The sequence below is a fragment of the Aplidium turbinatum genome, chromosome 7 (assembly GCF_918807975.1).
Source record: "Aplidium turbinatum chromosome 7, kaAplTurb1.1, whole genome shotgun sequence".
Taxonomy (NCBI): Eukaryota; Metazoa; Chordata; class Ascidiacea; order Aplousobranchia; family Polyclinidae; genus Aplidium; species Aplidium turbinatum.
Window position 1 is genome coordinate 26,425,872 of NC_137478.1, and position 25,002 is coordinate 26,450,873.

Genomic DNA, 25,002 nt, shown 5'->3' on the forward strand with positions numbered 1-25,002 from the left:
GTGAAAGTTTTAATACTCGTAGCCTCAACTATTTCTGAATGTAAATCATTCCATATTTTTGGGCAGAGGTGGGCACCCGCTACTTTTATAGTAGCGCGCTACCCGCTACTTGGGCCAAAGTAGCGCGCGCTACCGCTACCAACTTACAAAAGTAGCGCGCTACCCACTACCGCTATTCGGGCCAAAGTAGCGCGCGCTACCGCTCATTCTTCCGCTACGTTTGTCTAAAATGACACTAGGAAACACTCAAGTCCCTAGTGACGCAAAAATGACCTTGAAAACGAATGTTATCAATTATCATTCGTTTACGCTGTTATTTTAACGTCGTTATAGAAAACACATTCTAAGGGAAATTTATTGTTACGCATCTTTCAAAAACACGAGCATTTCAAAATGAGTCACTAAGTGCTGCCCGCTTTCGCTTAAGCGCATCTTTTCCAACAGAGAAAAGTCTCTCCACCGCAGCACTGGAAGGAATGGGAGTGTTGTATTTAATGAACAGATGTTTTAACTCGGTATTCGAAAAGCTCAAGGACTTGCTCTTGTCCGAAAAAAAAGGCGTCCACAATTGCTGCTTCCTTCTGCACCGACGTTTCACCGGGATGGTGCATACACTCCAAAAAATACATCCTCGGAGTCATAACTGGTGTTGGTGTCACTCTTCTCAGTAGGCCTATCAACCTAGCTTGATGTTTCTCGCAACAGTCGAATTACATCTGTCTTGACTTTTTCTCGCAGTGCGTCAGCATCATCCGTGGAAACGTAGCCTACTGCAGAAATTGTAGCCACGACTTCTTGAAGGTCGAGAGACAAAGACATGATGCCATAACGCATTTCATGTTGTTGAAGCACTTGTTGAATGGTTTTTTCACCCCTTCAAGGACTTTCACTTTCAACTCCTCACAGGTCACAAGATCACTGATCTTGGTCAACTTCTTCCCTCAAATTGTGATGGTTGGAAGCAAGACTCCGTAATACACCTTGGACTCGCCCTGGAGAATGTCTAAAGCCTGGCAGATAGTTCAGTTCAGTTGTTTTTTTATTTCTGACCATCATATCAAAACAATACACATCAACATAGCAAAGGTCAAGAAAAAGGTAGAAGCGACAAAACGCGAACGTTAAAACGTGCTTGTGATCGAAGTAAGTTATTGAGTTGAAAAAAATTTGGCACGGTCGCAACACCTTCAGAAAAATTTATGATATAAAGGGGAAAAAAAATAAAAAATGTTACAAAACAAATAAACATATATAGGCTATAACTTTATTAGCCTACATAACTTTAGCTGATATATTGAAGATTTGTATGGACAGTTGCTATGAAGATCGGCCATGGTGCGTTATCAAGAGTGCTGATGGTCGTAAGGGGAACACGTCTTGATGCGTTTAGCTCATAGCAAAGAGCAAGGCAGGCAAAGAAAACCCCACAAAGAAATCCTACCACGGGCAAAGCCATTTCAAGCGCAACGCACCAGGCCTTGCACGACTCACAAAATAGATAGGCTATAACTTGATGACATGAAACAATGACAAAAAAACAAATAAAACAAACTAGCAAAAAACAACATCATCATCTTGCGGAAATTCAATTATACCCAGGGAAGTTATGTCTTAAAGATATCAAGCGTGCTTTGATAAAAGTTACGTTGATAAAGCGATAATTTTAGACCCCTGTCAGCTAAACTCGCCACTTCCACACCGATCTAATGTTGGCTAACGTTGAATTAATGCAAAAATGACAGTCATCGCCAGCTGGGATGTAGTAGTGGTATGTCCCAGTAATATGATAAATTTGGGTTACCGTATGTTTTACACGTTAAACCATATTAAAGTGACAAAAAATATCCAATTTGGCATATTACGTTAAAAAAGATAGATAAACAATCAGACAATAGCATGACGATCCAGTCCAAGATATTGAAATAAAACAACTGGTTGGAGCACATGGCCACCGCTTCACCGAAAGATGGAGATTGGTCAAAAAGGATGGAAAAACTTCTGCAGACTCTGTAGAACTTCTGTGGACAAAAAAACACAAGAACCAGAAGGCCAGTAAGAGTACTTACAATCTTACTATTTTGCTAATAAATCTACACACATTGGCTAATCATTGCTGGACAATAAAAAAAAATAAAAAAAAAAAAAAAAATATTAGTATGTTTGGTGCATGATGTAATACTTAGATGGGATTATTTCAAGGAAGATTTAGCTTGTTTATTTTTGATTTAAAGCCTTTTACAGTTTTACATTCATTTCTTATAGTAGTTGGAAGCTTGTTCCAAACTGTTGGCCCCGTGTACCGTATTGATTGTTTGCAAGTGTTAATTCTGCAATATATCGGAATATAAGGAGAATTACTTCTTGTTGTTAGGCTACTTGATTGTTTACACATAAGTATATCATTGAATGTTGTGGGAAGCAGCTTTTTTGAATATTTAAACATGAAAGTTGCAATCTCTGTAGTTTTCATGTGGTTAATTGACTTTAAATTATTGAGTTCCATTACACCTTTTATGCTTTCTCTGCGGTCAATGTCAAATACAGTACGAAGAAAGTTATTGCATGTACGTTGTAGCTTTTGCAATGTAGTTTTGTTTTCATGACACCACGTTGAGATACAATAAAATATATCTGACTCTCAACTAAAGAATGGTAAATGGAGAGAAGTGCTTGTTTGTTTAGGAAAGGCTTAATTTTTTTTGTCACGCAGAGTGTTGATCTTATTTTTTGAAGCAAGATTTCCATATGAGATTTCCATGACAAATGCTCGTTTACAATTATTCCCAGAAACTTTATTGAGGCAACTTGTTCTATGTTGCTTTTTCGAATATTCAAGGGTGGGTGGTATGATAGTGTCTTGCTTCCTTGACTTGAAAATAATATATGTTTGGTTTTGGTGACATTTAGAGACAATCGATTTGTTGATAGCCATTGATCTATGCATACAAGCTCTTGATTTGCCGTATCATATACTGTAGAAACGGTTTTATTTTTATATATAATGGTGGTGTCATCTGCAAACATAATTGCAGTTCCGTGTTGAAGGCAGTTAGGAAAGTCATTTACATAAATCAGGAATAGAAGAGGGCCTAAGATAGACCCTTGTGGGACACCCAAAGATATGTTGTTAACATTAGAAGATAGTGTGCCATTGAAAACCACTCTTTGTTTTCTATTACTCAGGTAACTCATGAACCAATCATAGGCCACGCCTCTTATTCCGAAATGATATAATTTAGCTAGCAATATTTTGTGGTCAATGGTGTCAAATGCTTTAGATAAATCAAGAAAGATTCCTAATGCAAGGTGGTTGTCATTGAGTATACTAGTGATACTATCTATTAGCATTGAAGCAGCATGGCTTGTGGAACGATTTTTTCTGAAACCAAATTGATTGTTATAGAAAAATTTATGTCTAATTAAAAACGAGTATAATCTGTTGTACATGAGTCTTTCTAATATCTTTGAAAAAACAGGTAGTAGGCTGACTGGTCTGTAGTTGTTTGAATCTTTGCAGCTACCCTTTTTAAAGATAGGTATCACCTTCCCCAACTTAAATGAATTTATGAATTTTCCACTCGTTAAAGATAAGTTAAATATATGAGTTAAAGCATGCAGTATGTTGTTTGGGGTTGACTTTACAACTATGGATGGTATTTCATCGATGCCACTGCTAGTTTTTGCTGGCATAGCATGAATAATATTGTTTATTTCATTTAAAGTAGTTTGATAGATATAAATTGTCTCAGAGCATGGAGAATCAAGATATGTTGAAAATATTGTATTTGATTTGGGAATTTTTTTTGTAAGGGAATGGGCAACACAGGAAAAGTGATCATTGAAGTGATTTGCAATAGTTAATCTGTCAGTGACTGTACTATCATTTATTTTGATGCCATGGTTAGTCTTAGACTGGGATTTACCTAATAGATTGTTGATTGTTTGCCAAGTAGCTTTCATATTAAACTTTTGCTTTTCAAATTTAGATTTATAAAATTCCTTCTTTTTTTGCTGAACTGTATGGAAGTATAAGTTTCTTGCGGAGGTGTAGTTCTGTTTGGAGTGAATAGTTTTATTTGATATGTACTTTTTAAACAAACGCTCTTTTCTTCGTAATAGATGTAGTAGTTCTTTATCAAACCAAGAATTATTCTTTTTTAAAGGTGTTTTTTGCAAAGGAAAATGCTTATTAAATTGACTGGTATATTCTCCTATGAATGACTCATAAGCTTTATCAGCATCAGTTTGATTTAAGCAACAAGTGATGTCCATATTTTCCAGAGCATTTGAGAAATTTTGTATGTTTGAGAGATTAAATGATCTGGTATATTGATGACATGTAACTGAGGGTTTTCCAATGTTAGTACAATACATAACTGGGAAGTGGTCTGAGATTTCATTAATTAGAATTCCACAGCGAGTTTCATTAGGCCTACCTGTTTGCACATTGGACCATATTTGATCTAAGACTGTTGCACTGGTGTCAGTTATTCTGGTAGGTTTATTAATTAGTGGGTAAAAAGAATTTGAAAACATCAAGTCTGTAAAATTGCCTACATTGATGTTTTCATAATCCAATAGATTATAATTAAAATCTCCCATTATATAGCATTGTTTTGATGCACCTATGTTATTTATGCACTCACTAAGCAGATCAAGAAATTCCAAATTTGACTTAGCTTCCAATACAGGTGCTCGATAAACGCTACCACAGGTCACTTGTTTACCACCAACAAAAATATCAATAAAAATAGACTCAAATACTTTTTCTTTCATAATGGTTAGGTCATCACGCTTGGTATACATAATATCACTTTTTAAGTATATTCCTACTCCTCCACCGCGACTGTTTTTTCGAGCATTTGATATGAATGTATAGCCCGGTAGGTTTAAGTAAGGACCTTTTGAATTAGGCTGAATCCATGTTTCGACTACAGAAATTAAATCAGGACTGATGTTTATAGACATCAGCAGGGCCTCAAGTTTGGTGAAATTTTTTACATTAACAATAGATCGAGCATTGATGCATAATGAAGAGAATACTGGCCCCAGTGAACAGTCCATTTTTAGTTTGTTGACAGTTGTTGAGTCTACATATGTTTCAGATATGTTAGGCATAAAAAGGTCATCTATGTCATTGTTATTTGTGTAAGATGTGCTAGCAAACATATCATTCAAATGATCAGGCTTGAAGGTAAGATTTGTTGATACACTGTGGCTTTCAACCAGTGCAATTAATTCGGTGTTGGATAGATGGACAAAAGGGGGATTCCAGTCACTGCACAAGGTACATGTCCAATTTTGTATGTCATGATAATTTGCACTTTTTTTACAACATTTGACATGAACTTCAATGGGACAAGTTAAACACTTACCGTAATATATTTTTGATTTTTTCTGATTGTTTTTATACAGTAGTTACATTTTGGTTTTATTATCATGTATAAACAAGGAATTGAAAAACAAAAGGTATAAGATAGGGTTGGTTTAAAGCTAAGCTTAAAAGATAGCTAAGCTAAGGTTTAAGAGAATGCATAAAGTAAAAAGGTTCCTGAGTTTGGTTTTATTGTCATTGGTAAATATCATATGATTTGTTTAGCTTCAAAATGATAATTGAAAACTGCATAATGTTATAGCCTAACAAAATAGATTAAGATGCCTCATGGTTAAAAATTTTTGCAATATCTGAAAAATCGTCTATCACTTGCCTTTTGTTATTCCAGAAGCACCACACTGTTCCTTTGGATGTCCAGACGTCCTTGAAACCAAAAGCATCTCTCGCTTGACGAAGTAATGACAGACGTCGTTTGGTCAAGGACTCTGTGATCGATAGTTTAGGACCATCAGAATCAGTTTTTAATTTGCTTTTTGAATAAAAAATTTCGTCCCTTGTCATCCTTCTAACAAATTTAATAATTATTGGTTTGTTGAGTTTTTTAGATGGCAAGGGGTGGCATGCGTCTATGTCACTCACAGTAAGGCAGTTAGTTGGTTTAACTACTTGATTAATTTTATTTACCACATATTTCGAGTAATCTACATTACTTCCCTTGTTTGGGGCGTCAGTACATCCATGAAGTATGAGGCAATTGCTTCGCCCATACTGCTCCAGGTCATCTAGCTTGCGCTCTGTCCTGTATCCGGAGCGTTGGAGTTCCCAAACTTGCTCTTGAAGAGCATAAACTTGTTTGGATAGCTCCGTCAGCTCCAAGTGTTGGGCCTGCTGAAGTCCATCTGTAAAAGATGAAGACACAGCAACAGCAGGGGGTGCAGCAGTGGTTTGTACAATAGCATACTTTTGCTCATACCTTTTTTGACTTTTCATAATCTCTTCCATTCCTTTTAGTATCTCATCCATCTTTGCCTTGTCCTCAGTAGTCATGTTGCAGTTCAATATATTTTTGTTTTTAGCTTTGGATTATTTTGTATGATATTATCAGTAAAAATACAGGAACCTATACAATGTCTGCTACTCCAGCATTCCCTTATTCAAATAGAATGATAGGTTTCAAATAGATAGGTTTCATCACACGGAGATATTCGACAAGGAAGTTGACGTCAGCTAGAAAAGACCGAAACTTTGCAACCAAACCGATTATTTAGCTGCTTGACCACGCCAGTATTGCAAAAAAACAAGCATTTTTTTCAATTTAAATTAAAAAGTAGCGGGTAGCGGGAGTGCGACTGAAAAAAAGTAGCGCCTCTCACGCTACCGATACTTTGGAAAAAAATAGCGCCGCTACTGCAACCGTTACTCCAACTAAAAAGTAGCGCCGCTACCGCTACTTTTACCAAAATAGTAGCGCCGCTAGTAGCGCGCTACTGCCCACCTCTGTTTTTGGGCCTAAGAATTTCAAACTGCCTTACCTTTTCTTAAGCTGACACTACGTAAGTGAAAGTTATATTTTTTTATAAAATCTTAGATATGATAAAAGAAATTGAAGGACGTCTACAAGATTGCCGATTGCAAGAGAGCGCACAAATTTAGTTGGGAATACATGATACCACAAAAAAAGGCCTCAGGAGCTACGGTAACGAATTGAACATCACACAACTAATAGCACAACAATTAACATCACACAACTAATCATACAACAATAACGAATAGAACATAACAATAGAACATCATTCAATTCTCTCATTTTCGCAAACCATCATTTTTCCCGATTAGTTTTCTTTTTTCAATTTTCTCTTTCCCCTGAGTTGTGTGATGTTCTAGTTGTTACCAGGAGCTACAGCCTCTACAAGTAGACGAAACTACCAGTTCAGTTTGTTTTTATTTCTGACCATCACAACAAAAAAAACAATATAGGCCTATGCCAAACATAGCAGAGGTCTAGAAAAAGGTAGAAGCGACAAAACGCGGACGTTACCAAGAATAGCCTATCAAGGCTTTGTCAGTCCGAAGATAAAGATTCAAACCTAACCACAACCATAAAAGAATAGACCTTTTGCACATTCAAAATCACCAGAGCGTGACGTTTGAGTTACGCGGAGTCTGAGGGTTGAGAATCGCTTGTTTACTACGGTTTATGAAGGCGTTTCTTGTTATTGCAAGCAAGCGTGAGGTCGGTGGCAGGTGAAAGTAAATTTTTTGTGTTTATGAATTGTTGTAGATTATCGGCACACTTCAATTCTTGTTCGTTTTAATCATAGTGTTGGCTAACAAACCAGGAAAGGCAATTTAGGACGCCATTGTGAAGCGTGTGCATTTTGACCGGGAATTATGGACCACGATAGTGGCACCTTGTCTTGCAACATTTTATTTTCATTCTGCATAACATAATATGCAACGAACCAACCACATTTTATTGATGATACCAAGCATAGTCACTGGTATTTTCCTGTCGAAGATGTGAAATTGACAAATTTTTTTATGGTCCTCTCTACATGAATGCGATGGCGTGCAATACTTCGTTTATTCAACACTTTGTCCTCACTCATTTGAGGCCTTCTGCCTAGGAACGGTGAGATATTCAAATGTAGACCAATACCATGTAGGCTAAGTCTTTTTCTATAATAAACCCTTTATCGGCCATAACAGCATCATGACGTGCAGTTTATTAGCAGCTATTTTCTGCTTCAAAAGGTGAAAACATCCACTCCTCTGATATATTTCTTTGTCACTCACATTACCAGTGTACAACTGAAATACAAACATATTACCCCCATTTGGATCAACTCCCACTAATGACTAATGCCTTTGCAGTGTTCGTACTTTTATAGTTCGAGTACGTTTGCGACTGACGGTGAAGTGAGGACAGTGTTTCGAGACGTAGGCCTACTTCAGTGCAGTCGATGATGATCATGGTGCTTGGGTAGTCCTTTTAGAAGTCTGGCTTCATGGTTGCTATGATAACGTCACGATGAGGGAATATGTTCAAACCAATCAACCTTAAATACATGAGGTGCATTCATGAATGAAAAATACGATGTACAGTACAGTACGAATGCAGAACTAATACCAAACCTTGTGCTTTAAGTCTGTATAAAACAAACCCAGGCGAAGCTTCAACACCAGCAAAAATTCAATCTTCCACCGCTAATCTATGTAGATGCAGTGCTCCTGTAGCATTTTGAGGTATTTCGAAAGTAGCCTCGTCATTAAGTTCTGCATCAACATTTTAATTTGCATGCTTAGCTTTTGAAGCTGTATAATACAAGAAATTCTTCCTATCTTTGCCTGGCAAGATCGCTTCCAATACAGCAAAAAACTGGTCGAAGGTTTACACTTCTGTAGCCTAAGTTTACAACTTAAAAGAGTTTTATTTTCTGGCAAATTATACTGAAACACTGATACACGCCTGTAAAGACCACAAAACAACAGCTAAAGCAAACGTTAAACAATTTATTCGCCTGCAAACTACGCCACTAACCCTATCGCACAGCATTGTGAACAGCGGCTAGTCGTTCACGACTCCAACGTCACGCTCTGTTGGTTTGTTATGCAAAAGGTCTATTGGATGCTTTTATGTTGAGAGCGCTTTCGAATTTTTTTTTTGACCAAAGCATAGCCATAGGCCTACCGAAAAGATTTTTATTTCAAAACCCTACCCCAGATCGATTTCGATTTTCAAACCGTGTTGAACATAAGTTTTTTCGATTCTTGTCTTGGTATTTCATTACTCCGACACCGTCACGTTGAAAAAAGTTTTTATCAAAAGAGTTCTGTATTAAGTGAACATATCCCAGTTAAAAACGGTTTACGAAGCACAACACATCAGCCAAAATTTGATAACATAAAAACAGCAATGTTTCTGTTGCTTTTAAAATCATAAAAAAATCACTTGTTTCTGTTTGTATTGCGTTGAACTCAAATAGCTCTGCAAATAGTGCACAAACACCAACAGGTCTTTATCCTATGTATTTTTCTATAGTTGAAATTTTAAGTTTAAAAAATATCAAATATCTTGTAAATTTACATCAAAAAAAATTTCTCTATTGGCACCATGCTTTGCTATTACTTTCTTTTAAAAATTTATTTTTCAGAAAAAAATTGTTTGAACAGACATTAAATATAAAAAAATAATTAGAATAACTAAAATTAGATTAATTAAAATCAAAAAGAATTTCAATAGAACTTAAATTGTGCCAGCAATAAAAAATAAAATTGAATTGAACTTAAAGACATTGTTTGTGGTCCTTTTCAGAATAGTACAAAAATAACATGGCTTCACGGTTGAAGAATTTTACACGCTAAGAAAATGGTTGCTGATTATTCCTCTTTCTTTTTCCTGCTCAACCAAGATGGCTGATAGCGCCCAAGTAAGTGGTAGATATTTATGAACTTTCTAGAAAGTGCAGCTGTACAATTTTATGTTAGTGGATAGAATGATGATCTTGCTTGTTTAATGTCTGGTTGTAAAATTGTATTCAAGGTTTGTGAGTGTTTTGAAAAGACATTGGCCAACTCAATTAGATTATCGCATAAACGGATCTGTATTGGAAAGGCTACATTATTGCTGCTGTAAATAAAGCCATTCAATGCGAATTTTGCCTGTGTTAACGGCGCTTGATTGTTGTTGATCGTGATCAGTCGTTGATCGCAGTTTCAGCAAACATTTTAAAATGGCAGTGGCTATTTGACCGGCGCCGGTCTTTGAATCTGAAACACTATTTGACCGTCATTACGTCATTATACAGTCACTTTTTTTCTTTTTCTCTTTCAAAGCAAAAGATGAGAAGCGCGCATATAACTTCTGAATCCAACCATTTTATTCAACTCGTTATGTGGCGTGTGTGGTACGTCGCCGCTTCCTATTCTAGAGGGACTGAGTTCGATACTACCCAGAAGCGTTCTTTTTTTTTAACTAATTTTTGACCCAAAGTGCATTTTGTTGAGAGCAAAAATGTATTGCTTTGTTCGGCAAACACGGTCACATCAATCAATCATTTTATTTTTCGTCATTAACGCGTCCGGGACGAAAAAGATACTAACTACAAAAATCAATACATATAGACCTCCCAGCACGTTAATGAACGGGAAGACGTGGCAAAACCTTGAAAAGTTTAAAACGTGGCAGTGGCTATTTGACCAGCTCCGGTCTTTGAATCTGAAACACTATTTGACCGGTCATGACGTCACTACATAAGCACTTTTTTCTTTTTCTCTTTCAAAGCAAAAGACGATAAGCGCCTTAAGTTTTAAATTCAACACGTTTTCTTCCACTGAATCCGTGGCGCATACGTAACGTCTCGGGCTGCCATTCTAGAGGGAATGAGTTCGATTCTATCCGGAAGCGTTCTTTTTTTTTTTTTTAACCAAATTTTTGAAAGTGGAAAGTTGTCTTGAAGGGTTGGTTGAGATGATGATTTGAAACTTGACTGATTGTTGTGCGACAATAAGACTGGATTTAATTTTTAACTTCGGACTTCAGCGAAACGTAATCTTACAGCCTATTAGAAGGTGTGATTTTTTCAGAGAATTTGTGCTAAGAAATGAAAGAAATTTGTTAAAAATAAAGACTAGAAAAAACTTTTTTAATTCGTTTTGAAACTTTTTTATTCACTTGTTGATTCATTCATATCAGTTTGTAGCCTATCCTTTTGTAGTTAAAATTAAAAAAAAAAAAAGAACGCTTCCGGATAGTATCGAACTCATTTCCTCTAAAATGGCAGTCCGAGACGTTACGTATGCGCCACGGACTCAGTTGAAGAAATCGTGTTGAATTTAAAACTTAACGCGCTTATCGTCTTTTGCTTTGAAAGAAAAAAGTGCTTATGTAGTGACGTCATGACCGGTCAAATAGTGTTTCAGATTCAAAGACCGGAGCCGGTCAAATAGCCACTGCCTTAAAACGTGCCTGAATTGAAAAATTATGTAGGCTATATACCGTATCAGTAGTTAGCACGGCCACAATCGGAAAATTACCCAGAGAAATTCTCAAATTCCAGCAAATTAAAAAAACTCTAACTTTATTACTCACATTTGAAAAGTCATAAAAAATAATTAAAAACTGACTAAAAAATGCACTTCGTGTCAAAATTTAGTTAAAAATAAATAAAAAAAGTAGAACGCTTCCGGGTAGTATCGAACTCAGTCCCTCTAGAGTCGGAGGCGGCGACGTATCGCATGCGCCACGTTACGAGTTGTGTGAGATGGTTGGATTTAGAACTTATATGCGTTTCTCGTCTTTTGCTTTGAAAGAGAAAAAGAAAAAAGTGACTGTATAGTGACGTCATGACCGGTTAAATAGTGTTTCAGATTCAAAGACCGGCGCCGGTCAAATAGCCACTGCCTTTTAAAATTTACCGCAAACAAACAAAAACTCTTAGGATCATTACCAGAAATTTTAAAATGTTTGCGGAAACTGCGATCAGCGACTTTGGCAAACTCTTAGGATCATTACCGGAAGTTTTAAAATGTTTGCAAAAACTGCGGAAAAACGGAAACTGCAATTAGCGACTTCGGCTTTGTTCTATTTTTTCTCTCGATCTTGTTAGTTTGTTTGTTTGCAGAAACACCCTAACCCTTTTAAAATGTTTGCGGAAACTGCGATCAGCGACTTCGGCAAACTCTTGGATCGTTACTGGAAATTTAAAAATGTTTGCGGAAAAACGGAAACTGCGATCAGCGATGTTCTATTTTTTTTCTCGATCTTTTTAGTTTGTTTGAGTATACCGATACTCCGATACCTTAACTTTGCGGAAACTTTGATCAGTGACTTCGGCTTTTTTTAATTTTTTCTCGATCTATTCAAGGTACGACGGTACGAATTGTTCATGGTACAAATTAGGTTGCACCCGTTTCTACCCTGGTTATAAAGGATGCAACCTATTTTGTCCCCTGAACACTTTGTCCTCCAATTTCCTCCCCTGAAGTTGCTGATTGGAGTTTCCGCAAACATTTTAAAATTTTCCCTCTGAATTAATCATTAAATTTTTATGGGCCACCACAAAATGAGTGTGACTAACTCAAACCCTAATCTTAATTCAATATCCCCAACCCGAAAGTGAGGTTCAGTTTATTATCTATTTCAAGATTCCAATCAGCGACTTCAACTCTGTTATCTGTAGTATTTTTTCAATCTTTTCAAAAAAAAAATAGAAGTGTTTGCGGCGACTCCAATAAGCGACAGATTCTAATCTATGATGTCTTTGCAAGTCTATTCAAGTCATGTCTATTGACAAGTCTTTGCCTTGGTCAAACAATGCCATTCTTATGCACCAGCCTCCAATAGTCTTTATGGCTATGATCATCACTTCAGCATGAAGTTGCCCTTTTCCTTTGCATTTTCTTCCACAACTAGCAAAAGCCATCTTTAATTAAACAAGATTTTTTACTCGACATCTAATTAAAAAATGTGATAGATTCTTCTTCTGGTATAAAACAACCTTACCTAACGCAAGAGTGTTTTAAGTACGGTAATCAGCAGCAATTACTCTGACCCTTTGTCGTGTTTAGTTTGATATCAACTTAATTCTGTATTTTTCAATGTTAAACTGATAAACCTTGTTTAAGTAGGCCAGTTAAACAAGAGGTTGTTTCTGACTTTGCAATTTTTTTTATAATTGTTTATTGTTGAAGCGTCTAATTGCCTTTTGAAGCGCATAATTGTAAAAGGGTAAAAAAACGCTGGTCTACAAGACAAAACATAGGAATAAGTACAGATTATTGCTTGAAACACCTTGTAGTAGTTTGCTCGATAATTCTCAAAAAAAAATTCACATTCCTAACTTACAAAGCCAAAATGCATTTGCCAAACAAAATTGCATACAATCCCTGTCGCATAATTGTTTGGCAGTGGCTATTTGACTGGCTCCGCGCTCCGGTCTTTGAATCTAAAATACTATTTGATCGGTCATGACGTCATTATACATGCACTTTTTCTCTTTCAAAGCAAAAGACGAAAAAAGAAGTCCCTGTATAAGTTCTAAATTCGACAATCATATTCACCTCGGTCTGTGGCGCGTGCGATAGTACTTCGGCTGGTGTTCCTGAGGGAGTGAGTTCGATACTGTCGGAAAGCGTTCTTTTTTTTTAACTAAATTTTGACCCGAAGTGACTCAATCGTTAGGCTGCTGCATTTTTGGGGTCAATTTTTAATTTCAGTAGCCTACAGCCCAATTTTTTATGTCTTATTAAATATGAGTAATAAAGTAAGAGTTTTTTTAATTTGTTGGAATTTGAGAATTTCTCTGGGTAATTTTCGTTCGTCATATGAGGATGTGACCGTGTTTTTCGAATGGAATGACGCATTACATTTTTGCTCTCAACAAGTTAAAAATTGAATAGTTTTATTCAACTGAATCAGCGGCGCGTACGATGTTTCTCGGGCTGGTATCCCCAAAGGTATGAGTTAGGTACTACCCAGAAGCATTTTACCGTACTTCAAACCAAACTGCCTGCTAAAAAACACTGCCTAAAAGTAAACTTGACATTGATGAAACCATTATTTTAAAGTATATAACTTTTTACAGCTACCAAACTAACTTGTTGAGAGCAAAAGTGTAGTGCGTCGTTCCGTTCGGCAAACACGATCATATGCTCTTACGACGAACGGAAAATTACCCAGAAAAATTCTCAAATTCCAACAAATTACTCATATTTGAAAAGACATAAAAAATTGGGCTGTAGGCTACTGAAATTAAAAATTGACCACAAAAATGCAGCAGCCGAACATTTGAGTCACTTCGGGTCAAAATTTAGTTTAAAAAAAATGAACGCTTTCGGGTAGTATCAAACGCATTTCCTCAGAAACACCAGCCCGAGGACTATCGTACACGCCACTGACCGAGTTCAATATGATTGTCGAATTTAGAACTTATATAGGGACTTTTTTCTTTTCTCGTCGTTTGCTTTGAAAGAAAAAAGTGTACGTAGAGTGACGTCATGACCAGTCAAATAGTGTTTCAGATCCGGAGCTGGTCAAATAGCCACTGCCTAATTGTTTTCATGCACTTAGTCTCAAGTTCAGTGGCTCTTAACGATAACGTTCTTTGATGAAATAGTTGTATTAATGTACATTTCCAAGCTTTTCATTTTGCCATTTTTCTTTTGTGCAAAGTTTTAAACTTTATGGTGCATGTTGCGTTTCACAAAAAAATTAATGCAAAAATGCATTGTATGCTTGAATGGTACATGTCAACCATAACATCAGAGGCTTTAGTAATTTGTTAATACATATGGTAACTATTGCCTCTTTCAAGCTTTTATGAATGAATCAGAAATGTTGTTTGAATGCTTTTTTAAGCTGACTGGGTTGTAATGTTTAGTTAGTGTTTGTTAGATTGAATTTATTTACTTAAAAGTGAAACAGCCAAACATCACAAATTTGTTTTAGTTTAGCTCAAAATAAAAGTGCGTGGCTGCTTTCTAATAATACATTTACAAGTTTGGTGGGCTTCAGCTACTTGGGTGGTAAAAATATGAAGTAAATGAAAGTGGTCACATATGCATATTTTTGTAACATATCTCTTGTCTTTAGACTGAACGAGCGTTTCAAAAACAACCAACGGTTTTTCTAAATCGTAAGCGAGTTCTTGCTTCCAACAAAAAGAAACTTCGCCATGTGAAGAATATCGGTCTTGGATTTAAAACGCCGCGGGAGGTAATTTGCAAGACTAGATAACATACAAACCTGCTTTAACTGCTCAAATGTAATTTTTGGAATTAATTGCCATACTGTGCATCTACATTTTAAATCCGGTCAAAACTTGGAGTTTTGCTCATGATATATCAAGGATATGTTTAATTATGACTTGGATATGCTAAACAAGAGAAACTTTGCTGTTATGGAATGTTTTTGAACTTTTAACGTCAGTTTTTGCATGTTAAATTTTTATTTGGAGCAATGTAGTAGAGCTGGTTTCCATATACACTTTTACATAATATACCTAAGCAAAATTATCTGCTATGAGCAAGTAGAAAAAAATCTTTTGTTGCTAAAAAGCACTTTTCTTAGTTGTTAATTTTAAATAAATGCTGAAATTATACTTAAGATGTCACTCAGCAAAAGTAGCCACTTTTGTAATGTAAACTCCAAAACAAACTTTTGCGACCTGGGATGGTTAATTGGCACAGTCATTGTTTCTTAGGCCACCGAAGGAACCTACATCGACAAAAAATGCCCTTTCACTGGAAACGTGTTGGTCCGTGGTCGAGTTTTGACAGGCGTTGTCACTAAAATGAAGATGCAGCGCACGATTGTCATCAGAAGGGACTATTTGCATTACATTAGAAAGTACAACCGTTATGAGAAGCGGCACAAGAACATGTCTGTTCATCTCTCCCCTTGCTTCAGGTACGAGAATCATTAAACATTTTAATTTTTTTAACTGTCTTCAGTTTATCATAACTTGTATTAAGGATTGCTCCTAATCAACGAGTGTACTTTGGATATAATGAATTTATACAAGAAGTGTCATGATTTGGCCCGAAGATCTCATTGGTACCGGGCCCAATTTATGCTCTCAACGGCCCTGGTGATAACCTTGGTCACTTGGACTTATTCTTGCATTGTTAGAATGGCAATTTGTATCATGTGCAGCAAGAGATTTGAATCCAGGAATTGTTACATGTGTCTTTGAAGTGCCCTTCTGGACAAGGTTGGCTTCTTCGGCAAGTGCTGCGTGTTTTCTATCTTTTCCATTTAATATCCTGCTTTTTTATATTTTGCAGAGACGTTCAACTTGGTGACATTGTAACTGTTGGAGAATGTCGCCCGCTCAGCAAGACTGTTCGCTTCAATGTGGTGAAAGTCAGTCGTGCCAAGGGAGCAACAAAAAAACAGTTCTCCAAATTTTAAATAAATGATGGCCTGCGTTGTGTATCTTCGTCTTGATCTTTTACTAATTTGCGATCACCATTGCAGTGGTGGCACTCCTTCAGGGCGTATTATCAGTTTCGGTTTAAGTGTCCTACGATCGCCGTTTGGTAATAATGTCGTAATGAGAGCAGGGCGTTATGAAAATAACTTTGCGTTTACATAAATTTCAATAAATTAAGAAACTATTTAGTTTTTGAGTTGCGCCCAGATTTAGCTTTGCTCAAGATCAGTCGAGTTACACTTTTTAAAGAGTCTAAATTCTTCCATGAAGTGCTGAATGGAAGTTCTAATACGTTGCTCATGCGCACACCCTGAGACTCGAACCAGCGCTGCTTGATATTTTTTCGTTAATAAAGTTGGACGCTTGAGCCATCGAGGCGACGAACGTATCTGAAATGCAAGCTCAATACAGTACCCAGACAGCAAAATCTGTCACTTACATCGAATCAATGTAAAAATGACGGATTTTGCGGTCTGGGTAGTTCCCACGCTACAAGATATAGCACATTATGTGTGATCACAAGGTTCAAAATATGGTTGCCTCAAGGGAATTTCAAAAAAGTGACGAACACGTCAAAACTATAACGGAATTTTGCCGCGTCCGATGAACAAGGCGAACTTGCTAAGCTTAATTTTATTTCAAACGGTAGTAGGATCGTAAATACAGTAAAATTACGGCCATCAGTAGGGATGGTGATCCGCTACTTTGAAAGTACCTTGCTATACCAGTCAATAATATGTAACGTGCACTTTGGTCTTACACTGGAAAGCCCTATTCAACGTTTTAAATGAGTTTTTAGTGACTTGTTTTAAGTGAATCGGGTTTTAAATGAATTTTTTTAGATTTTAGTGTAAAAATTTAAGTGACCGGCGGATAAAAGTATTGAAAAAAACCCTACAAGACTAACTAATTTAAATTTTTTTTTAATATATGCTAATCACCTTTTAGCTTATAGCAAGGGTCACCAAACCGCGGGCCGGAGCCGGCCGGCCACGTGTGCCGGAAATAACAGCTGCGCTACAACTGTTAAGGAAAAAAGTTACCAAACTTTTTGTAAAGGACTTCTTCTTTCGTTTGAGACTAGATCAAATTTCAGTGGAGAGCCAGGTAAGTGTAGCTTCGTTTAGCGTTGCTATACCATGCGTTACATTTGGTGCCTTGTAGATGGGACATTCGAGAACGACATGGTCAGCAGTTTGTTCCTCCGCGCCGCATTCGCAGGCAGATGAGGAAGCCAGACCCCACTTGTGCATGTTGGAATGGAAGCGACCGACTCCGGTTCGGATTCTGTTGAGCTTGACCTAAGTAGGCCGAGGCAGGTCCACACCAGGGGGGCGTGCCACCGGGTGGAGTATAAAACCATGTAGTTTGGTGTCGGTGGCGCACCACGCTGCATTCCAAGTATCTTCCATGAAGTGTGCTGCGCTGATGGCATGATCGCTGAATGGATGTAGTAATTCAGCAGCAGCTGGCACAAAGGGGTGTCTTGACTTTAGTTGCCGGGGGGATTCCCGAGGTGGGATGTTGAGTTTTGCATGAAGCAAGTGGTTAGGATCCCCCGCCCGGCGAGCCAGGTGTATAATGGCTCCCTTTCGGCGGAGCTCAGCAGGTTGGATGCCTGCAAGGATTGGTAAATACTCTGTTGGAGTTGGGCGCAGGCATCCAGTCACAGTTCGCAATGCGTCGTTGATTGGGCTGTCGATGAGGCGGGTGTGGGCACTGCGGCACCAGGCAGGAGCGCAGTATTCAGCAGTGGAGTGAACCAGAGCCAGGGTTGCAGTGCGCAAGGTGTCAGCACCTGCGCCCCAAGTTGTGCCTGCCAGACGTTTCAGCAGGGCGATGCGAGATGTCAGCTTTTTACGTAGTGACTGTAAATGGTGACGGTATGTGAGTGACCTGTCAAGTGTAACCCCAAAGTATGTTGGTTCTGGGCAGAGCGGCAGAATTTTGCCGTTAGGCTAAAGGTCACGTTTTGCCTCCCTGTTGTTGAGATGGAAGGCTGCCGTCACAGTTTTACTTTCGCTGAGCTTCAGTTTCCATTAATGAAGGTTGGTCACAGCGGTAAACCATAATCTCTTCGTGGGAAAATTGTAACATAAGATTCCCGAATCCGTTCGTCTGTATGTATCGACCGAAAAAGAAACACTCCTTGAAACGTCTATTCAATAAGTGTATTCCTGTAAAATTAGCCCGCGGCTATCGAAATCGAGATGCAACGCCGTACACCTCTAAAAACTGTCACTACGAAACAGATTACTTGGATAAAAGACGGAACTTTTGTCCAGCTAGCAAGCACTAAGCCAACAGTTAAATGTGCGACCAATTTTCAAACAATCATTTTACGAATGACCAGAATAGATAGCAATATCTCAAACTCACATATGCAGTACTGTGACGCAATAATGAAAGACAATTATGAAGTCATTCAAACAGGTGTTTAAAGCTGATGTAATATTTCCTGTTTAAACAGGTTTCAAACTGAAACAGGTCCAAACAGGTTTGACACAAGTCTTATGAACGATGGTGTAATTTTGGCACATTTTCTAGCAACTTCCATGACGTAATATTCAGTAGACTTGAACGGTTTTTTATATGACGTTTGATTAGGTGAACCATTGTCTGGAACAAAGGTATCCAGATATGGTCGTCATGTCTTGGCTCAACGTCGTTTGTAATGATTGCCAGTCTTTCGCAGAGTAGCCTACAAGATGGCCAAGTCATCAACATATGCATATTTGTCAGATGTTATTGATGGTAGGTCGTGCGTAGCTTATAGACATTGAAAAGAAGGGGAGCCAAGACTGATCCCTGTGGGACACCGTTTTTGAGTCGCCGCAGTCTACTTGGTTTTACGCTTCCGGTGGTAAGGGTAAAACTCCTGTTGCGGATGAGTTCCATGATCATTTTGACCATGTGCCTGTCAGAGAGTAGGCGGAGTAGCTTGTAGCCTAGACTAGCTGACTAGGCCACGGTGCCAAACAGTGTCATAGGCTGCTGTTAGCTGTTGTAAAGGACTGACGTTGCTGTTTATAGGCGGGTCAATATATGAAAAATATGGGGGCAACCCCAAAAAAAATTATACAAAAGGGTTTTTTGTTCCAAGTGTATGATTAGGTTGTAGGCTACTATACCCAGAAAAAAAGTCTACAAAAATCCGACCCCGGGAAAGTAGTTAATTAACATAACTATCACGTCATTTACATACTTTAGTTAACACGTAGTATTGCATCTTTGTATGACCTAGTTACCTTTGTTGAAACTTCGCTTTACTTTTTGTCTCCCACGCATTTGTTCAATTTAAGTACGCGCTGATTAATTATTATTTCACTTTTGTTGAAAGAAGCTAATTCTGTTAAACAACTGTCAGTTATACTTTGGTTGGAGGGTCAGCCAGTTTTTACATATGCAAGTAAACGGAAAGACAAAGTGAAAACTTTACGTGATTCATGTTGCATCAAAGTTTTCCAAGATGGATCCATCGATTCTGCCCTACTTTTTCAGAGACTTTTGGTCATATCGAATGCAGGTGACTTTTCTCTAGAGGCAGGGCCTATAAGAGGGAGGGTACGAAGGGTAGGCTACGGCGTACCCTTGAGGGCCCAAGCCTGTGATTGTTGGGGGGCCCGAAATTGTGATTATTTAGTTTACGCGTAAAAATGTTTGGTTAAAACCATCCTAAGCAACTGAATTCAAGCATAAAAATTGTCATTCTTTAGTCCTGTGGGGCCCGTAATGTAGCAAAAGGGTCCGGAAAGATAATTGAGTGCATTGCGCGCAAATCAGGGGCCCAAAGTGGCGATTTAATGCTTTACGTGCAATAATGTTCTGTTAAAAGCACCCTAAATTACATCATAAAAATTGGTTATTCTCCTGTCCGGGGGGGGGGCATTGGTCAGATGTTTAATTTGATTATATTTTAACAAGATGTTATGTTTGAGCCTTGGTAGAGAGCTTGGCTTGTTGTACCAGATACATATAGCACTTAGTAAATTTAACGGATTTAACATTTTTTATTAAACACACAAAAAACAAGAAAAAACTACTAAATCCAACGTTTTCGACACCACATTGTGTCCTCATCAGGAATAATTATGGACTACATCTAAGAGAAATAAATAATTGAATTTGAAAATCTTACATTAAATCTGTAGCCTATAAGCTACACCTCTCTACAACCCAATCAACAACTGATTCACGAATTCAATGCAGGATGCACAAATTGTTGAGGGACAGATTATATGATATGCACAACACAAAACACTAAATAACTATTATAATAGTTTTATTGCAACCTGATACTATTATTTCGCACAGATGTACAATCCTGCAATAAAATGTTGGATGGTGTGTGCCAATATGCCTACGTAAACATCATGCGTTTTGCCCAAGACTAAGGGGGCCCGGAATGAGAGGGGGCCCGGAATGATTCTTCGTACCCCTAGTGAAAACTTCTCTCAGAGGCCCTGTCTAGAGTAGGTTCTAGAATACGAACTGAGCCCATTCCCACGTGCCCTGTTTGAGACAAGCAACATTATGAGGAAGCCAGAGAAAACACAGCTTGCTAAAGCAATCGATGAGTACGCAAGCAGCCTATCTGATGAGGCTGTTACCAACGAAGTAGGCTACCACAGACCGAGAAGTATGTCCTTGATAGTGGTTCCCTCATGCATCGCGTGCAATGGACGAAGGGAAGCACATACGGCGCCATTGCGGATGGCTATGTCGACTTTACCCTACGTAATTACGGGATGGCGACAGTCGTTTTTGACGGTTATCGTGATCAACCATCAGTGAAGGACTGCACCCACCAACGCTGTCAGCAGAAAAATCATCCAAAAGTGAGCTTCTCTCCAGCAACAGTCTTCACTGGAAACAAGGAGGAATTCCTGTCACAGGGCTGCAATAAGCAAGGGCTGATCAATATGATAAGCAACAAGCTGCGAGAGAAAGGCCCCATAGTTATAAACGCTGAAGGAGATGCCGACTATGATATTGTTCTGGCAGCTATTGCAGCTTCTGAATACCACACTACAACCCTGGTTGGAGAAGACACAGATCTCTTGATCCTTCTCCTTTATCATATGGACAGTCGGAAGAAGACAATGTATTTTCGTTCGGACAAGAGGTCTAAAGATCAGAGGGTGTACAATATTAACACCCTAAAGCATGGCCACCTAAAGATACGGCCTGATTTGTCACATTTTGCAGAAATTTTTAGGTTTTTCTAACTTTGGGCAAACGTTTAAACACATTTTTCTAAAAATTAGATTTTTACGCTTTCTTTATTCTTTTCCCCAGATGACACAATAGGTTTTAACATTCTCAGATGTTGAAAACGCTGTCGTCAGCAGATGTCGTCGGCAGCAGTGGCAGCAGTTCTCAGATGTCGTCGGCAGCAGTGGCCGAGTGGTTAGCGCGTTGGGCTCGTAGTCGAGAGCCTGCATGTTCGACTCCAGCCACCCGCACTTGCTGTTGTTTCTCTGGGCAAGAAACTTTATGATAATTGCCTCTACCCAGTGATCGATTTCGAGTAATGGGTAGTACCAAATTTAAGTCATAAGTAGAGTAGACAACCGGAAACAGACATTGCAGTCGGCTGCAGCGTGGGTCAGGTGTACGTCGGAAGGCGTACACCGATGCATAGCGCTTAAGTCCGCTTTCCCGCAATGCAGGATAAAGATAAAACAAACAAACAAAAACAAAAAAAACAAAAAAAATTTGATTTCGAAGATTTTAGTCAGACTGTTAATTTTCAATAACAGTCTGATTTAGCGTTTTTCAACTTACTTTTTCTCATTTGCTACTGCTTCCCCAAGGCAACAAAAAAGTTTTATGTCATTAGGAAACCGCAAAAAGTAAAAACATCTCAAAAATTGTCAGTCAAGCACTAGCAGTAGCTGTAATCAAAATCTGCAAAATGTGACAAATCAGTCCGCATCTCCAGGTGGCCATGCCTAAAGGAATGTCTCGGACAACAGCTATGTTCTCAGTTACTCTTCATCCATGCGTTTAGGGGAGACCGGGTATAGTTCGGACGCGGGGATACCTCGGATAAGGCATTTGACGTCACAGTAGAGTATTGTTAAATCACGTTTACCAAAGCTTTGTGGCTCCATTACAAATCAGGATAAAGTTTGCAAGTATGTCTAGTTTTCTTAGAAAGTTGAGGCCGAAAAAGTAATTTTATCAGTGATATCAAGATTTTAAAATTGTACGTGTAAGGTCATAATTCCGTTGCAGTTAACCAAAACAAAATTTTTATTGATTGAGGTTGTAGTTAGAAAGCAATACTCAGATAAGCAAGTGATGAATTTGACCAGCAGTTAATCAGGTAGCCAAATTTTCTTCATTTACCTGCGTCACGTGGTCGGGGATACTTCGGACACAATGGCCGAAGTATCCCCGTGGAAAAAATCAAACTTAAACAAAATCTTATTTTCAGATCTTTTGAATAATTTATTGGATTTTAAAGACATAATGGTTTGGACATATAAAAGAAAAACAAATAAGGCAAACCGGGGCGTGTTGTCACAGGTTTGGGGTTTTTCGATTTGTGATTTTGCTATATACAATGCAAGTGATTTGGTTATATCATTCGTACACTGTCCACTTACACTTCCTTTTGTTACTAGTTAAACTTTTTAACCGCAAAAGGATTTCAAGAAAATCAAATTTTTGTACAAAAAAAAAAATTGTGACAACTGTTCTTTTGCACGTTTGCAGTAACTTAACACCTGCTAACCAGTGCCGCATCAAGTCCATGTGGGGCTCCCGCCCAAATTCTAGTAAAAAGGGCCCTCTTAAAATTGTGTTAATAATATTTATGGTTTGAAATCCTAAAATGTACTTTTTAACACTTTGGCGTTACGTTTTCACTAAAGTTAATAGAAAAATCCGTAAATTAAACAAGGCTTGTGTTGATGGGGGTGAAGTTCCCAGTTTTTGAAATTGTTTGGAATGTTTCAATGAAATTTATTAATATTCTTGTATTAAACTTGTACGTCGGGGCGTGTTGTCACAGCTGTGACAACCAGCCCCGACAAATGCAGTCAGACAAAAGTTTTAATGGCGGCTAGAAAAGGCACGCTATTAACTTCAAAAGTGTCAGCTAAACTCCTAACATAATAAACTATAAAACTGATTTCATACTTGCGGTCAGACTGCTCTTACGAAAGCGTCACACAATTTTGAAAAGTTAGTGAAATTTACATCGATGAAAATTTTTGATAATAATTTAATTTAAGCTAAACCTGCTGTTTTTTCTTGACTTTGCTAACCTCAAAATGAAGATGATTCTTTACGAAGCACGTGCTACAAGTATAGACTCGAAGCAGTCAGTGCAAGTACAAAAAAAATTGCTGTGACCACACGCCCCTTGTGACAACACGCCCCGGTTTGCCTAATTCTGTATTAACTGTCAAATCAACTCAAAACGTCTGCATAAAATTGCTGTCCGAGATGACCCCAGGCATGTCCGAAATTACCCCGGTACCGGGGTGACTTCGGACATTTGAGGACCATAGAAATTATGCTTTTTACAAGCATTTCCGGTTTGCTGAAACAAACGATACTCCTACCCTTTTTTGGCAAAGCGTTAAGGTTTACAACAAAATAACATTTACGAACTTGCTGTGTAATTTAAAAAAAATATGGGCTGTTTTCAAAAAATCGTCCGAGCTATCCCCGGTCTCCCCTACAGGATGCGATACCACCTCACGAATCTTCGGAATAGGAAAAAGAACACTCTTTCAGAAAGCCACCAAAGACGACAAAGAGCTAGAATCCTTGGCACTTGCATTTACAAAACCTGGCCAGAGGGTGGATGCAATTGAAGAGTATGGCAAACAGTCAATGGTTCTACTCTATGCTGGAAAGCAAAGCGATTCGCTGGCATCTTTGCGACATTCTGTGTTGAAAAAGAAAGTAGTTTCAGTGTCATCCTTCGTTGCGCCAGCCCGACTCCCACCAACTGCATCTTCTACAATATTCCATTCCCTGCGTGCTTAGTATCAAATAATGATATGGTTCGGACTAGAAAGCAATTTGGACCCTACTGGCTGGGGTTGTAAGATTGAGGACAAACAATTCGCACCAGTAATGACGCTGAAAAACCCTGCACCGGACAATCTGTTAAAGATTGTGCATTGTAATTGCACGATCGCTTGCACAACACGGCGATGTACATGTAGGAGGTACGGATTTCCGTGTACCTCTGCTTGTGGACAATGCCAACTTGTGTCCTGTGAAAACCCAAACAACGTCCTTCCATTGGATCAAGACGACACAGACAGTACCGAAGATAATTGTGACGACTACTAGTACGGTATGTAACAATCATAACTTGAAAAATGATACTTCATCTCTGACATTCTCTGACGTTTAGTGCATATACTCTTCCATCATAGGCGTCGATTCCCTGGAGGCAGGGGGGCGCGCCCCCCAGTAGAAATTGTTTGGGTGGGCAGCCTCCCTGATTTTCTGTTCTTTTTTGTAGCTTTGACAGTGTAATTTTATGGAACTGTTCAAATTTGGGTACATATTTCACACTTTCTATCATCTTGCATAAATTTTTTTGGGGTCAAACCTTATATTGACCCGCCTATTAGCATTAGGCCACCACAAATGGAGATTTGGAAAAGATGTAACGTTTTTTCAAGAGCGCGATGCCCTGTAGTGTATCACTGCAGGGGGTAACTTTTCCAGCAACCTTTCGATTTTCATCACAACTTTGCT

At 38.3% G+C, this 25,002-nt stretch overlaps 1 protein-coding gene across 1 annotated transcript; it reads left to right on the plus strand.

Annotated features, from left to right (window-relative positions):
• The first annotated feature begins 9,690 nt into the window (after window positions 1-9,690).
• On the plus strand, window positions 9,691-16,269 carry LOC145774093 (small ribosomal subunit protein uS17-like). Its single transcript, XM_082585242.1, has 4 exons — window positions 9,691-9,765; window positions 14,928-15,050; window positions 15,538-15,743; window positions 16,121-16,269. The coding sequence occupies exons 1-4, from the start codon at window positions 9,748-9,750 to the stop codon at window positions 16,245-16,247; spliced, it is 474 nt and encodes a 157-aa protein (XP_082441368.1). The 5' UTR covers window positions 9,691-9,747; the 3' UTR covers window positions 16,248-16,269.
• Window positions 16,270-25,002: the final 8,733 nt, after the last annotated feature.